This window comes from Lipotes vexillifer, unplaced genomic scaffold (assembly GCF_000442215.2).
Source record: "Lipotes vexillifer unplaced genomic scaffold, Lipotes_vexillifer_v1.1 scaffold678, whole genome shotgun sequence".
NCBI lineage: Eukaryota > Metazoa > Chordata > Mammalia > Artiodactyla > Lipotidae > Lipotes > Lipotes vexillifer.
The window spans coordinates 306,440-320,978 of record NW_006790338.1 but is presented as its reverse complement, the minus strand read 5'-3'; the positions used below and the strand labels follow the sequence as shown (position 1 = coordinate 320,978).

At 35.7% G+C, this 14,539-nt stretch overlaps 1 protein-coding gene across 1 annotated transcript in view; it reads left to right on the top strand.

Annotated features, from left to right (window-relative positions):
- Positions 1-14,539, top strand: part of PTH2R (parathyroid hormone 2 receptor) — a 75,359-nt gene that overhangs the window by 21,115 nt on the left and 39,705 nt on the right. Inside the window, 3 exon segments of the mRNA XM_007472162.1 lie at positions 6,570-6,667; positions 9,947-10,136; positions 11,198-11,408. Coding sequence (XP_007472224.1) covers positions 6,570-6,667; positions 9,947-10,136; positions 11,198-11,408 — 499 coding nt within the window.

Here is a 14,539-nt window from a genome sequence, read left to right as displayed (position 1 = left end):
AAAAATTTGATTAATTTTGTTAGTGTAATTTTATCTCCTTAATCAGAAATATAAAGAGTGGGGGCTTCCCTGGTGGCACAGTGGTTGAGAGTCCGCCTGCCGATGCAGGGGACACGGGTTCGTGACCCGGTCCCGGAGGGCCCCACATGCCGCGGAGCGGCTGGGCCCGTGAGCTATGGCCACTGAGCCTGTGCGTCCGGAGCCTGTGCTCCGCAGCGGGAGAGGCCACAACAGTGAGAGGCCCCCGTACCGCACAAAAAAAAAAAAAAAAAAAAAAAAAAATATATATATATATATATATATATATAAAGTGTTTTCTATTGTTTACAACCCTTAAGCAATAATTTGAGAAAACTTAAGAAATGTAAATATCTTTTAATAAGAAAACTGGATACCTTCTAAAGTATATATCACTATATCAATAGTGTAGGGCAAAATGATATTACTTATGAGATATTAATTATTAATGGTTATAATCAGAGTTTTTGTATAAAAAAAGGTAAAAGTGAAAAAGTGCATTTAGAATAAATGCCACGTCTTTATAGGGGACATAAGGTAAAGATATTTAAAACATCTATTGTTTTGTTCTTTAAATAATTTCCATATCATTGACTTAACAAAATGAGCTAATTACTTTTAATAAAAAAAGCAAGGAAGGGCTTCCCCAGTAGCGCAGTGGTTGAGAGTCCGCCTGCCGATGCAGGGGACACGGGTTCGTGACCTGGTCCAGAAAGATCCCACATGCCGTGGAGCGGCTGGGCCCGTGAGCCATGGCCACTGAGCCTGCGCGTCCAGAGCCTGTGCCCCGCAACGGGAGAGGCCACAACAGTGAGAGGCCCGCGTACCGCAAAAAAAAAAAAAAAAAAAGCAAGGAAACTCTTATGATGGGCCATGAGGTTGTTAAATTCTTTAGAGTATGATATTTTAAACAGTTGCATACTGTAGAAATTACCATATATCTCATGTCTAAAGGTTATATGGACTTTTGGACAGTAATTTAACAATATATATTAAGAAATTTCAAGGGGGTCATATCCTTTGATCTTATAATTATACTTCTAAGATTCAAGCATAAAGATTTGAAGTGGGGGGAACTGAATGGAATAATATTCATTGAACCATTAATTATTATAGTGAATATTCTGAAGAATTTAAATTTCCAATGAAGAAATGGTTAAATAAGCTCAAATATATATTTTGTGTAAAGAGTTTGTGGTCTTGGGAAATTCCTTTGTTATACAGTTAACCGGAAAAAAAAGTCAGATGATAAACTTGTATATAAATTGGGAATGCAAATATTCAAAACAGTAGGAAATGATACATAGAAATAGAGTGAAAAGAAATACATGAAATACAGTGTTTCTTTTTGCTTGGTGGGAATTAGGAAATTTTTTTCCTTCTCTTTTTTGTATTTTACACATTATCCAGGTATTTTTCTATAAAAAGTTTAACATTTTATTAAGAGAAAATAATATGTAATAAATGTTTTAAAACAGGAACAAGAGACAAAGTCAGGATGTGGGAAGTTGCAACAATAAGAATAAGTTGAGTAAGATGCAAAATTAATAATTTGTAAAAACCTATCAGTAAGCTGAGGATGCCAAGAAATCTAAATGAACCTAATTGCAGAAGTGGGAAAGCCCTTCTTATGAGAGAAAAGACCTATGGCTGCATTTATCCCTGGCTCTGCACCAGAAGAGGAGCAACCAGGCTATGGAAGGGGATAAAAAGAAAAGAACCAGACTTTTAAAACAACTTTTATCAGACAAGGACTGGAATAAGGGCTTAGAATTCCAAGGAATGAACCCTAGTCACAGTGAGCTATTACCCATCAGCCAATTCTTTCCCATAAGCCTTCACTGAGTGTCTAGAGCCAGTGTACCAAAGGCTGGGGTGTAGCAGGTGGGCCATGAGAAATTTCCCAACATGTGCGTAGGACCCTCACAGAATGAGAGGTAGCTGTTAGCTGAAGGCATGGGATGGAACAGAGGAGCTAAGAGACATGTCTTGGGGTATCTGTGGCTCTCTCTAAGTGCATGACTACTGCAGCTCATAGACCAGGGGAGGGCAGGAAAGCTGAGACAAACCCCCAAGATGACAAATCTCACTAAGTGAAAGGCAGCAGCCTGACAAAATAGAGCTGAGAAAGATCTTTCCTAGGCACAGGAGGTCTTCATCCAAAGCAAGGCAGTGGCTAGCTGAGAACTGGAGCAGAGCAGCGTAATGGAGTGACATCTTCTGAGATGCAGAAAGCCCAGGGCAGAGCTGGAGAGCAAAGTGAAATTTCCAACAGCTCCAAAGCTGATGGATGGTTCAAAAAGCAGAAAGAGTCCTTCTGTGGCTTGGAAAACTGTCAGATGGACTAAAACCCATATACTGGCCACTGGAGGCTGCTGGTGCTCAGATCCCACGGCCTTCTGAAGGAAAAGTCTCGAATCTGCTCTCAAAACCTAAAATCAGGGTAAAAGGAATCATAAGAACAAAAACAAAACCAAAGCACTACAACAAACCCAATCCCAGTTTAAAAACAAGGTAGTCCATCCTCCCAACTCAAGAAGCCTGGTAGAGGACGAGGACTGCCCTTTTCAGGCTGTTAATATTGCATACTCCAGTCCTTACTCTTCTTTTACCTACAATGCCTGTAGTGTAATAAAAAATTACAAGGTAAGGACCCAAAATCTAGAGTAAAAACAAAAGCGGGAAGAAACAGATGATCCAGGTGTTGCAATTTGCAGATGAGTACTTGATAATAACTATAAATATGTTAGATGATTTAGTGAAAAAGGTGCATAAAACAGATGGGAAAATCAGCAGAGAAATGAAAACTTAAAGAAAAAGGAAAGTGTAGAATTGAAATATTCAATTAAAAAATGAAGAAGTTATTTGATATGCTCAACAGCAAACTGGACACAGCATGATAAAGATCAGTGAACCTAAAGAGAGGTCAGTAGAAATTATCCAACTGAAGCATTACGAGAAAAAATAAGTTTAAAAAACAGAACCATCTGAGACTGTGAGATAATATGTAATTGTCTAAACATATGTGAAATTAGAAGTAAAGAGAGAGGGAAAGAATAGGACAAAATAAATATCTGAGAAGGCAATAGCCCATAATTTTCTAAAATGGATGAAATAAATCAATCCACAGGTTCCAGAGATTCAGCAAACCCTACGCAGGGTAAATAAAAAGAAAACCATACTTAGACACATCATAGTTAAACTGCTGTGAATCAAAGTAAAAAGAAAATCTTAAAAGCAGTGAAAGAAAAAGGGCACATTATATTCAGGGGAGCAACAACTAAAAAGATGCTGTGTTTTAGTAATAAACAGTGGAGGCCAGAATACAACGGAATGATATCTTTAAAGTGATGATATTCATTAAGACAGAGGCAAAATAATGATATTTTTCAGACAGAAAATATCCGAGACAGGTCAGCTTCATCAGACTTTTCACTATAAGAAACAAAAAAATTCTCTAGGCAGGAGAGAAATATACCAGATGGAGGAATAGATTGTCAGAAAGGCATGAGGAGTACCAGAATAGGTGTATATGTGGATAAAAATGGCAGAGTAAAATAATAAAGCTATATACCTATCCTATTGCTATATTTATATCTCTTTATATCTATAATTTAATTCATTTAAAATCTGTTGACTGCTTAAAGCAAACATAATAGCCTCTTATTGAGGTTTATAAATTATGCAGAACAAAATCTAAAAGGGACAAAGGCTAGGGGAGCAAAATTGAGTACATGATTGTGAAGTTCTATTTATATGGTGAAATAGTTCAATATTACTTAAATGTAGGCTCTAATAAGTTCAGATGCATAACCAAGTCTCTATAGTAACTGCTAAAAAATAACACAAGTTTTGGGAATTCCCCAGCATTCCAGTGGTTAGGACTCCAAGCTTTCACTGCCAAGGGCCAGGGTTCAACCCCTGGTCAGGGAACTAAGATCCCTTAAGCTGCCTCCCACCCCAAAACAAAACAAGACAAACCCACATGTGAAATACTAAGAAATACTTGATCGATTTCCCCATCCCCTACCCCCCAATAAAAGGTAAGGAAGTAGGTACAGAGGAACAAAGAAAAGATAGGACATTTAGAATGCAAATACCTATATGTTAGATTTAAACACAGCCATAGCAATGATTGTATTCAAGGTAAGTGAACTAAACATTTCGCTTAAAAGGCAGAGTTTGTCAGAATGGATAATAAAAGTATGAATCAGTAGTTTGCTGTCTTTGAGAAATGTACTCTAATTATAAAGATACAGATAAATGTAATTACCAAGATGGAGGGACATTTCAAATTATAAAGAATCAATTTACCAAGAGGAAATAATCCTAAATATACATGCATTTAGGAGCTTCAAATTACATGAAGCAAAATTTGTCAGAGCTAAAGGGAGAAATAACCAAATTCCAGCATGTTGACATTTTAAAGAATGCCATTTTCTTAGTAATTGATAGAACAATTGGATAAAACCTTCTATAGAATATATTTCAAACAATTTGAATAAATTGACATTTATAGAATAGTATTCACAATAACTGCAAAATTTACATTCTTTTAAAGTACTCACCAAAGTTTTATCAAGATAGAACATATGCTGGGCTATAAAACAAGTTTCAATAATCTCAAGATTAAAATCTTATGGAGTATGTTCTCTGACCACAAAAGAATTAATTGAAAATAAATTAAAATATGTATACAATTCATAAATAGTTGGAAATTATGTGACCAATGGCAAAAGTTTGAACTGAATAAATATGAAAGCTCAATATATATAAAAAATTGTGGGAAACAGCGAAAGCAGAGTGTAGAGAAAGATTTATACTTTTCAATGTTTAATTAGAATAGAAGAAAGGTGAAAATTCAATGATCAAATCTTCCACATTAAGCTATATAATGTAATACCGAGAGCCACCACCGAAAGCACTATACAAAAATATAAATCAAAATGGAATTCTACAAAATGTTCAAGTAACCAGGGATGGCAGGAAAAGCAAAACACAGAAATGAAAAACATAACAGAAAATAAAAGTATAACATGATGGACTTAGCCTTAACATATCAATATTATATTAAAAGCAAATGGTCTTAATATACCAATTAACAGAGATTGAAAGAGTCTATAAAAAACATGACCCAGGGGCTTCCCTGGTGGCGCAGTGGTTGAGAGTCCGCCTGCCGATGCAGGGGACACGGGTTCGTGCACCGGTCCGGGAAGATCCCACATGCCGCGGAGCGGCTGGGCCCAAAAAAAAAAAAAAAAAAAAAAAAAAAAAAAAAAAACATGACCCAACTTTGTATGTTATCTACAAAGTTTGAAACTCATTTCAAATGTGGTATATGTAGGTTACATGCATACCATGCAGTACTACGCAGCAATAAAAAAGAACAAACTTGGTATGTGTAGCAACTTGAATGGATCTTGAGGTTATTACTCTGAGTGAAAAAAACCAATCTCAAAGATCATGTTCTGTATGATTTCATTTCTATAACATTTATGAAATGACAAAATTATCGAGATAGAAAACAGATTAATGTTTGGCAGGTGATAAGGATGGTGGAGAGGAGCAGGGTAGGTATGACTGTAAGGGAAACAGCACAAGGAACATCATTGTGGTGATGGAATAGTTCTGTATCTTGATTGTAGAGAAGGTTACAAAAATTTTCATATGTAATAAAATGACACAAAACTGTAAACACGTGAACTGCACCAATGCCAAATTCCTGGCTTGATATTTTAGTGAACTTATGTAAGATGTAAGCATTGGAGGATACTACGTGAAGGGTACATAGGACCCTTTTTACTATCTTTTCCACTTCTTTTGAATCTAGAGTTATTTTAAAATACAACAAAAAGGAATGAACCATTGATTCATGCAACAATATCAGTGAATATCAAAACAGTATATTGACAAAAAGAGTATATACTATATAATTCCAAGAAATATAAGAACAGTTGAGAAATATATGAAGTACATGAACAGATAAAGCCAATTAGTGGTGACAGAAATTGGAACAGTAGTTACCTGGGGGTGGATGGTGGGTGGATTTTTGACTAGCAAGTGGCACAACGAACTTGGTTTGTCAAAACCCATCAAACTGCTCATTTTAAATCTGCACAATTTTGTTTCATGTAAACTACAGCTCAATAAAAAAGCTAAAGAAAACTAGAACTAATATTCCAAAAGTGACATATTTTCTTTTACCAGTTTTAAAATAGTCTGTAACATGTGTTTTATTTACTCCAAATATCACATTAGATATACAGTTCCAATTAGTTAAAATGAACACTGTAAAAATACATGAAGTAAATTTTGTAACATTGAATTTGGCCTCACTTAAGCAAGAAGAAATGCCAAATATTTTAATTATATCTTTAACCCTGACTTGAATTTAGGGAGTAAAAGGAAGGCCAGAAAAATAACCTGTATATTATATGAATGTGGTCACACGTTGCCTATCTTTAAAGAGGTTAAAAGCACGATTTTTAAGTTTATCTACGTCAAATTATTTGTTCAAACCTGCTTTTCTGATTAAATCTGTTGCCCTCCAGCAAGAATTCTTTGAACGCCTCTATGTCATGTACACTATTGGTTACTCTGTCTCCTTTGGCTCTCTGGCTGTGGCTATTCTCATCATTGGTTACTTCAGGTGAGTGATTCCTAGTCACTTTCTCCATGAAGGGGCAGTTCTGTTTCTTATTCATCAAAGACACAGACCTCTCATAATCTGTACCTCCAAATACTTTTCCCAAACACAAGTTTCTGAATTCAGCCTAGTGTAAAATTATTTGACTTTGTAGTGTAAAATTATTTGACTTTTGACAATTTATTTTTGATGAAAAATTCAGGGTTCTTCTTTGTTGTTTGTTTGTTTAAAAACTTAAAGCATTAAAGCAGTATGAAACCATTAAGCCAATAGATCTGCATTGTAGTATATTTTTGCAAAGTGACGCAGACTATTGTCAAGTGAGTTACGAAAATTTTCGCTCATGATGTAAAGACTTATTTCAATTTTCCCAAGTGATTTTGGTGCCATAGGACAGAAATTCATTTGAAATAATCTCTAATTGATTTGATATCATATATAAATAAATAGTATTTATTGCTTTTGCTGTGGTTTAATTTTTATCCACTTAAACTTTTGTCTAATTCAATTCAGCTTAATCTAAATCAACACAGAATTTTGAAAGCCAATATGGAGATAAAACAGTGAACTATGTGTGTAGGCTGATGCTTGCAGCTGGTTTGTGACACAAATAGCTGAGAAAACAATGAGTTTACAGTTTGAGAAGTGCTGTGATTCAGGTGGCTTATAGTGATTTGGGAGGACAGAGGAGGGACAAGAGAGAAGACTTCCCAAATGACACATGAGTATACACAAAATTTAACCAAAAGAGGAGACTGAGGAGAGAGTTCCAAACCTAAGTTTAGATCAAGAAAAAGCATGGAATATCTGAGAATTGAGAATTTTGCTGTAGGCAGGTGATGGACACTGAGGCTAGAGAGGTAAGCAGGGCTGGGAAGGTATTGAGACCTGTATATGGAATCTGAACTTCACCCTAAGAGCCAGAGAGGAGCCATGAAGGATTTTAAGCAGAGGAGTGACATGGAACGTGCATTGTAAGGTGGAGTGTGAACTGGTGGTAGGAAGCCCATTTGGAAGATGCTAGTAGAGTCATCAGGACAAGAAGACTTTTGCCTGGCCTAGGGCAGTGGCCTTGGGGATTGGATAGAAATGGACAGTTCTGAGACAAATTAAGATTGTACAACTGAAAAAATTTAGTGCTAAATTATATGCAGGAAAAGAAGGAGTGAGGTTAGATGATACAATAGAAAATGGAAATAGAGGATTTAGAAATTAACAGAAACTAAAAGAAAAATTTTATATTTTGTTTCCTATTATCTTACAATCCTCTCTTCCTTGAAACTTCTCATACCTATTTCCTAGTTTACTTTTCTCCTCTGATTTATAGCTGTCTAATGTATTATCTGATGTTTTACTTATTTATCTTTTTACTTTTTGTCTCTCCCTCTAGAATGTAAAGCCACACAAGAGTAGGCATTTATTTTTTTCTGTTTGCTCATTGCTGCACTCTCAGTGGTACTTGATATGTCCTGGTGCTCAGTAAATGTTTGTTGAATTAATAAATAATGACTAGTTGTAATATTCCAACCACTTCCAACAGTTTCTCATATAGTAGTGGTGTAGTGGTGTAGTTTATATTTCCAAAGCTTTTGCTTTATTGATTTACTAGTCCATTGGTTCAACAAGCGTTTTTCTCTATCATGTGGTAGTCCCTTTTTGGTATTGATGGAGGCCAAGTTAAGATATGTTGAAGACCAGAAAAGTAGTATAACACCATTGAGAGAAACTGACACATTAGATGATTATCAATTAAAAGATTATTAGTACTGTAATGCAGGTTTCATAAAGGGCCTTGGGAATACTAAGGAACTAGTCTAAAACTAACAAGATAAGGGAGAGAGATTTCCCAGAACAACTGGTGTGTGAGCTGATACTGAATGATAAGAAGGAATTTGGCACATTCCAAATGATGGGAACAGAACGTACACAGGTCAGAGGCACAAAGGAGCAGAGTATACACAGGGAATATAGAAGGGTCCCATATGAATGCAGCATTTGATGCATAGGGAGGAGTAGCCATATGGGGATGGCCAGGGAGAAACTAGATTTTGTAGCATTAGGTTTTACAGGCTCTTGTCAAGGGCTTTGAATTTTGTCTTATAAGGTAGTATACAGGGAGCCAGTGAAGTTTTTAAGTAGAAGGGTAACATGATCACATTTGTGGGGTTGTAGAGGGGTTCCTCAAAATAACCTCGTGAAGTTGGCTTGGCAGGGATGATCTCATTTGAGAGACAAGAAACTGAAGCTCAGTGTTCAAAGTCACAAGGTCATAGGTGGTCCAGCTGGAAACAGAACCATCATCTTCTGATTCGGATCCAGAGTTCACTCCATTACATTAAACTTAGCTGTGGTTGTTCAGAATAATAGATAGATATTTATGAGAATAAAAGTTACATGAAATTTCAGGAGGATACAAATGACTAAGTAATAATTCCTCAGTTTACATAATAGTTTATCAGAGTATTTAACAGTAGATTCTTTCTATATTATGAAATATAAAAATATATTACTGGATTAAAACATTTCTTCTTTTTCTTCTGGATTAAAACATTTCTTACTTCTTTATACTTGAGTACTTTGTCTTTTCAGGAAGAGATGTAGTATCAGTGTGTTCATTGGACATGAAAGCTCAGCTTTTTTCATAGTCAAGCAATGGTAGAGCTGGGCCTTTTGACCAGATTATACATTCGTTTTCCTGGTGTTTTTGTTTTTGTTTTAATCAAACTTAAAAGAAATCTTTTTTTTTTTTTTGGAGTTACCTTTATGTACTAGTTGATGCTGCTATATCTACTATGTTACTGACTTAACTTGTGTCTAAGATCTTTTTATAATTCCAAAACTTTTTATATTAAAGGAAGCTTATTTTCTCTCTAACATTCCTAGGAAATAAAACTGTGTAATTCTATCAAAATATCTTACTTTTTCTTATAGAGAATATATTGAAAATGTGAACATTCCAGTTTTAATAAGGCTTATCCCTGTTCAAGGTGGTTCTCCATCAATTATTTATTACCTTAATATATAGTAAAATGTAATGCTATAGTATAATGTAGCATAATATTTAACACTGCATTATCTGGATAACCATGGTAGCTGATCAGGATAAATTTGAAATTAATTCTCAAAAAGCTACATTTTAGTTTTTGACCCCAATTGTTTCTGTCTTTGTTCAGGTTTATTATATTTCTTCTTTTTTGGGAGGAGTTTGAGCTCATTTATGTATTTTCTTTCTCCATTTCTAATTTTATTCAAATCTAAATACTGAATATTTTCTCTCCATAGACGATTGCATTGTACTAGGAACTATATCCACATGCACTTATTTGTGTCTTTCATGCTGAGAGCTGCGAGCATCTTTGTCAAGGACAGAGTGGTCCATGCTCACATAGGAGTAAAGGAGCTGCAGTCCCTGATAATGCAAGATGACCTACAGAGTTCCGTAGAAGTGCCTCCTGTGGACAAATCACAATATGTAAGTGTTTTCACCATGAGCCCTTGCATGGCTCACCACTTTCAAAAGTAAAGAGCCCACCTGCAAGACCAGGAGCTTGGGATTTAATCACCCAATAATTCAGTTAATGAGAAGCATTATCACCATTGAAGCGATATATCTGGAAATTAGGTAAAATTGATTGATTGTATTGATGGTGTGAATTAATGCTGTCGGTATCTTTGCCCTTTGCCCTGTAGTTCGTTGTTGTCTCTGCTGATTCTAATTCTGGATTGGCTTTGTGACCTTCTATTTATTTTTATTTTTATTTATTTATTTATTTTTGCGGTATGTGGGCCTCTCACTGTTGTGGCCTCTCCCACTGCGGAGCACAGGCTCATGGACGCGCAGGCTCAGTGGCCATGGCTCATGGGCCCAGCCGCTGTGCGGCATGGGGGATCCTCCTGGCCCGGGGCACGAACCCGCGTCCCCTGCATCGGCAGGCGGACTCTCAACCACTGTGCCACCAGGGAAGCCCGGCTTTGTGACTTTTTAAATGAACTAGAATGAAGTAGGTGTGATGGTGTGTCAGTTGAGGGTAGACCTCTATGAGTGAGCCTAGCCAAGATTAGCTGAGCTTTGCCCAAATCAGCAGAATCATCTAGCCAATCAATCGATTCATAAGACATATTAAATGTTTATCATTTGAAGCCATTAACTTTTGGGGCATAAAAAAGACCAGAATAAAATAAATTCATGGTAGAATGATGGTTAAGTTTTCCTCTTTTTGCTTTTCTTTACTTTCCTAATTTTCTCTGATGATCAAGTATTTTTATAAACAAGAAAACTTAAGGAAAAGTGATTTCTTGTAACTTCTAAAGGAATAAAAATCTTATTTTAAAAATAGAATCAAGCCAGCAGTCTTAGAAATGCTATGTTAAAATAACTTTGTTCTGGTCTCTTTCAAAAGTCTTGGCCTTCCCAGGTACAAGAGATATTAGATTATAAAAAATAAATGGAGGAACTGCTTTTTAGTGGTCTAATGTTGGAACCAGTACGATTAGGAATTCTAATATGGTGCAATGTTGGTTTATTTGTAACAGATTGGGTGCAAGATTGCAGTTGTGATGTTTATTTACTTCTTGGCTACAAACTACTATTGGATCTTGGTGGAAGGCCTCTATCTGCATAGTTTAATCTTTGTGGCATTCTTTTCGGACGCCAAGTACCTGTGGGGCTTCACCTTGATAGGCTGGGGTAAGGCATTTCTGTCTCCTTTCCTTTTCAACTGGATTATGGATTGTAGGGCTTTCTGTCTTGCCTGTCATTAGCATTCTTTCTGTCATTTTCCTGAAATAATCCCTCCCTATTCTATCTTTATCCTTTCTTTCTCTTTAATTATTCAGGAAATGTGTTAAGATCAAGTCTATAATCCTCCCAGTGGTAACAAACTTTTTACTTTTAACTTAGGGTTAGTGTTCTCAGGCCAGATTCTTGAGAGGATTCTTTGGGGGAAATACCTTGTTAGCCATGCACATTTAGAACTGCTGTGCTCATCGTATCTTATGTCAATGTCTTGATTTAGCAATAATTTCATCCTAAAAATTTTGATTTCTAAGCTATAATGATGCATCTTTGATTTGTAATTCTAGGTCATATGATGAGAATGCCAGAAAGGAATTTATAGGACCATCTTGACTGCATTTAACAATGCAAATTACAAACTAATTACGTAGATGTCTTTTGGAAGGAAATAATTCAAATTACTTGTGGCATAAATAATTTTAAAAAAAGGATATTCAACTCACATTCCAAAAATGCCTTGTCAGTACTAGAGGGATTACTGAATTAGGCACTAACTCAATGTGATGTGGAGAAAAGATGTTGTTTGTCTGTTATAATTTAAGAAAAATTAAAACTCATACGTGGTTAAAATTAAGAAGTCTCAATATTAACAATTGCTATTTTAATATCCAAATTATGACGTGCTCAGCACAGGGAAAAAAATCAACTAAGTGGCTCAAGATTAAATTTGAAGGTCTTTTTTCCCATCAAAATAAGAAGTTTTTGGCCTGTTTTGTCTTAATATTGTCTTAACGTTTGAAAACATGAAGTAAAGGATATTGAATTGCCTGTTGGTTAATAACCTTTAAGAAGACAAAGGGTCAATTTACTGTCAAGTGTTATTTATTATGAAATAATAATTGTTGTGAATAAAAATTTCTGAAAGCAGTTTGTTTTTAGGCTCTCCATTATCTTTGACTAACAGTTACTAAAATAAAAAAAGGTACACTTTATTTGTTTAGGGTACTTTGGAAATTTTCTCAACAGTTTTTGGTAGTTTGCCTTCAAGGCAAAATTATATCTGCACCCACATAATTACTAGAAGTTAGTAAAAATGTTGATTGAAAATTCAACAATGAATTTGTCTGAGTTCCATTTTATTTTTTGGTTTTCTATGACATTGGTCACACTAGTAATAAAGTTGTTTTTCTTTATTTACATATTGGTTTGATAGCAAATTCCCCTGACAGCTCTTATTTGGGCTGTATCACTCAGTCTGTCGCTCTGTAAAATCAGGAGTTTGCCTCACTGAAACCCAGGAAACTAGTTTTCAAATCTTTCTGTGAAAATGAGAATTAAAAAAACAGTGAGTGTTCCAGTGAGCTTCTATGCAAGTATGAGGTTCTCACCTTCCTTTACAACTTTAATTATTTGTCCACAAAATTTTGTCATAAGAGTGACAATTACAGTAGAGAAGCATAACAACTTGAAATCTTCATTTCACCAAATGGTTTAAGAACATGCATAAAAGCAAGTAGTACCTACATGGAAGATCACTTTACAAAAAGCATCTTACATGTAGTATTATGTAATTAACCACAATTAAAGCAGTAACAAGTAATCTTTACAGAGTTATGGTGCTATAGTTGGTCTGTCTTCTGGCTTCTCTCTTTGCAACTCCGAAAAGATAAATGCTCTAGGCTAGGGCATATATAATTAAAAAATAGTAATATATATATATATATATTTTTTGCACTATGCGGGCCTCTCACTGCTGTGGCCTCTCCCGTTGCGGAGCACAGGCTCCGGACGCGCAGGCTTATAGGCCATGGCTCACGGGCCCAGCTGCTCTGCGGCATGTGGGATCCTCCCAGACCGTGGCACAAACCCGCGGCCCCCGCATCGGCAGGCGGACACCAGGGAAGCCCCCCAAAATAGTAATATTCTTTTAAGAATTTCTCTCTGCTACTGAAGTAAATATCCAAGTCTATTTCATTAATAGACCATTTTCTCTTATCTCAACACTGAGAGTATGATTTTAGAATATCATTTTTATTTCAGACTCATTTTTCCAACTTTCTATAAGAAAAGTAAATATCAAAGCATTATAGCTGCTTTGCAGGATCCTTTGCTAGACTAATCCACAGTGAACCCAGTTTCAGACTTTCTTCCAGTGATTTATTGGCTTCACTAGAGAAGAGAATTTGCTTGGATTCCTTTGTTGTTCATTTGGACCCAATTATTATAACTTTAAGCTCTCTTTAGCTAGGTAAATACTCAGCACTTTATTACTCACTTTGTAATGATACGTGGAGTCGCATTATTTACATTGATTTTGCTGGTTCTTAATAATAAATTGGCAGGGAAGGAAATTACCATCTAAAGAGGAACATATGCCATGTCTGCCTTAGTAAATTGAAGGCAGATATTTAAAATAACATTTTTATATATCTTTATCACAAAACAAGATGTATAGAGGAGTAAAGCCAAATTCTAATGATGACTATGCTTCTTTTCTTTCAACTAACCATTTTCTTAATTTTTCCTATCCCTGCTCAATTTTCTCATGAATAAGCACTTTATTCTCGGTTCCAACTACATATTTAAAAAATATATTTAATTCTATATTTAAAAGGTCAGTCAAAAGGTAACAAACTTCCAGTTATAAGATAAGTAAGTACTGGGGATATAATATACAACATAATAGGAAAAAAAGTCATTCTTCCTTCTTTATCCCTATTGAATGTGGTAATTTACCTCTGTATTAGCAGCCATTCTTAATTTTCATCTGTCAGATGAGATGCCAGAATGTACGTATTATCATATAAAAGCACCTATCCTGGTTATACCACGTAGTCACGTCTCTGTTGCCATCCCTGTTGCCAAGCTTTCTTGTAGAATATTTTCATATTTTGTATTATCTTAAAATAATCAGGAGAAGAATAATCAGAAAACACTTCCAGTTTTATTATCTCTGTATAAAATTATTTCAATCCGGCAAACATTTTTTTTTTTTTTTTTTGCGGTACGTGGGCCTCTCACTGTTGTGGCCTCTCCTGTTGCGGAGCACAGGCTCCGAACACACAGGCCCAGCGGCCATGGCTCATGGGCCCAGCCGCTCCACGGCATGTGGGATCTTCCCGGACTGGGGCACAAACCCG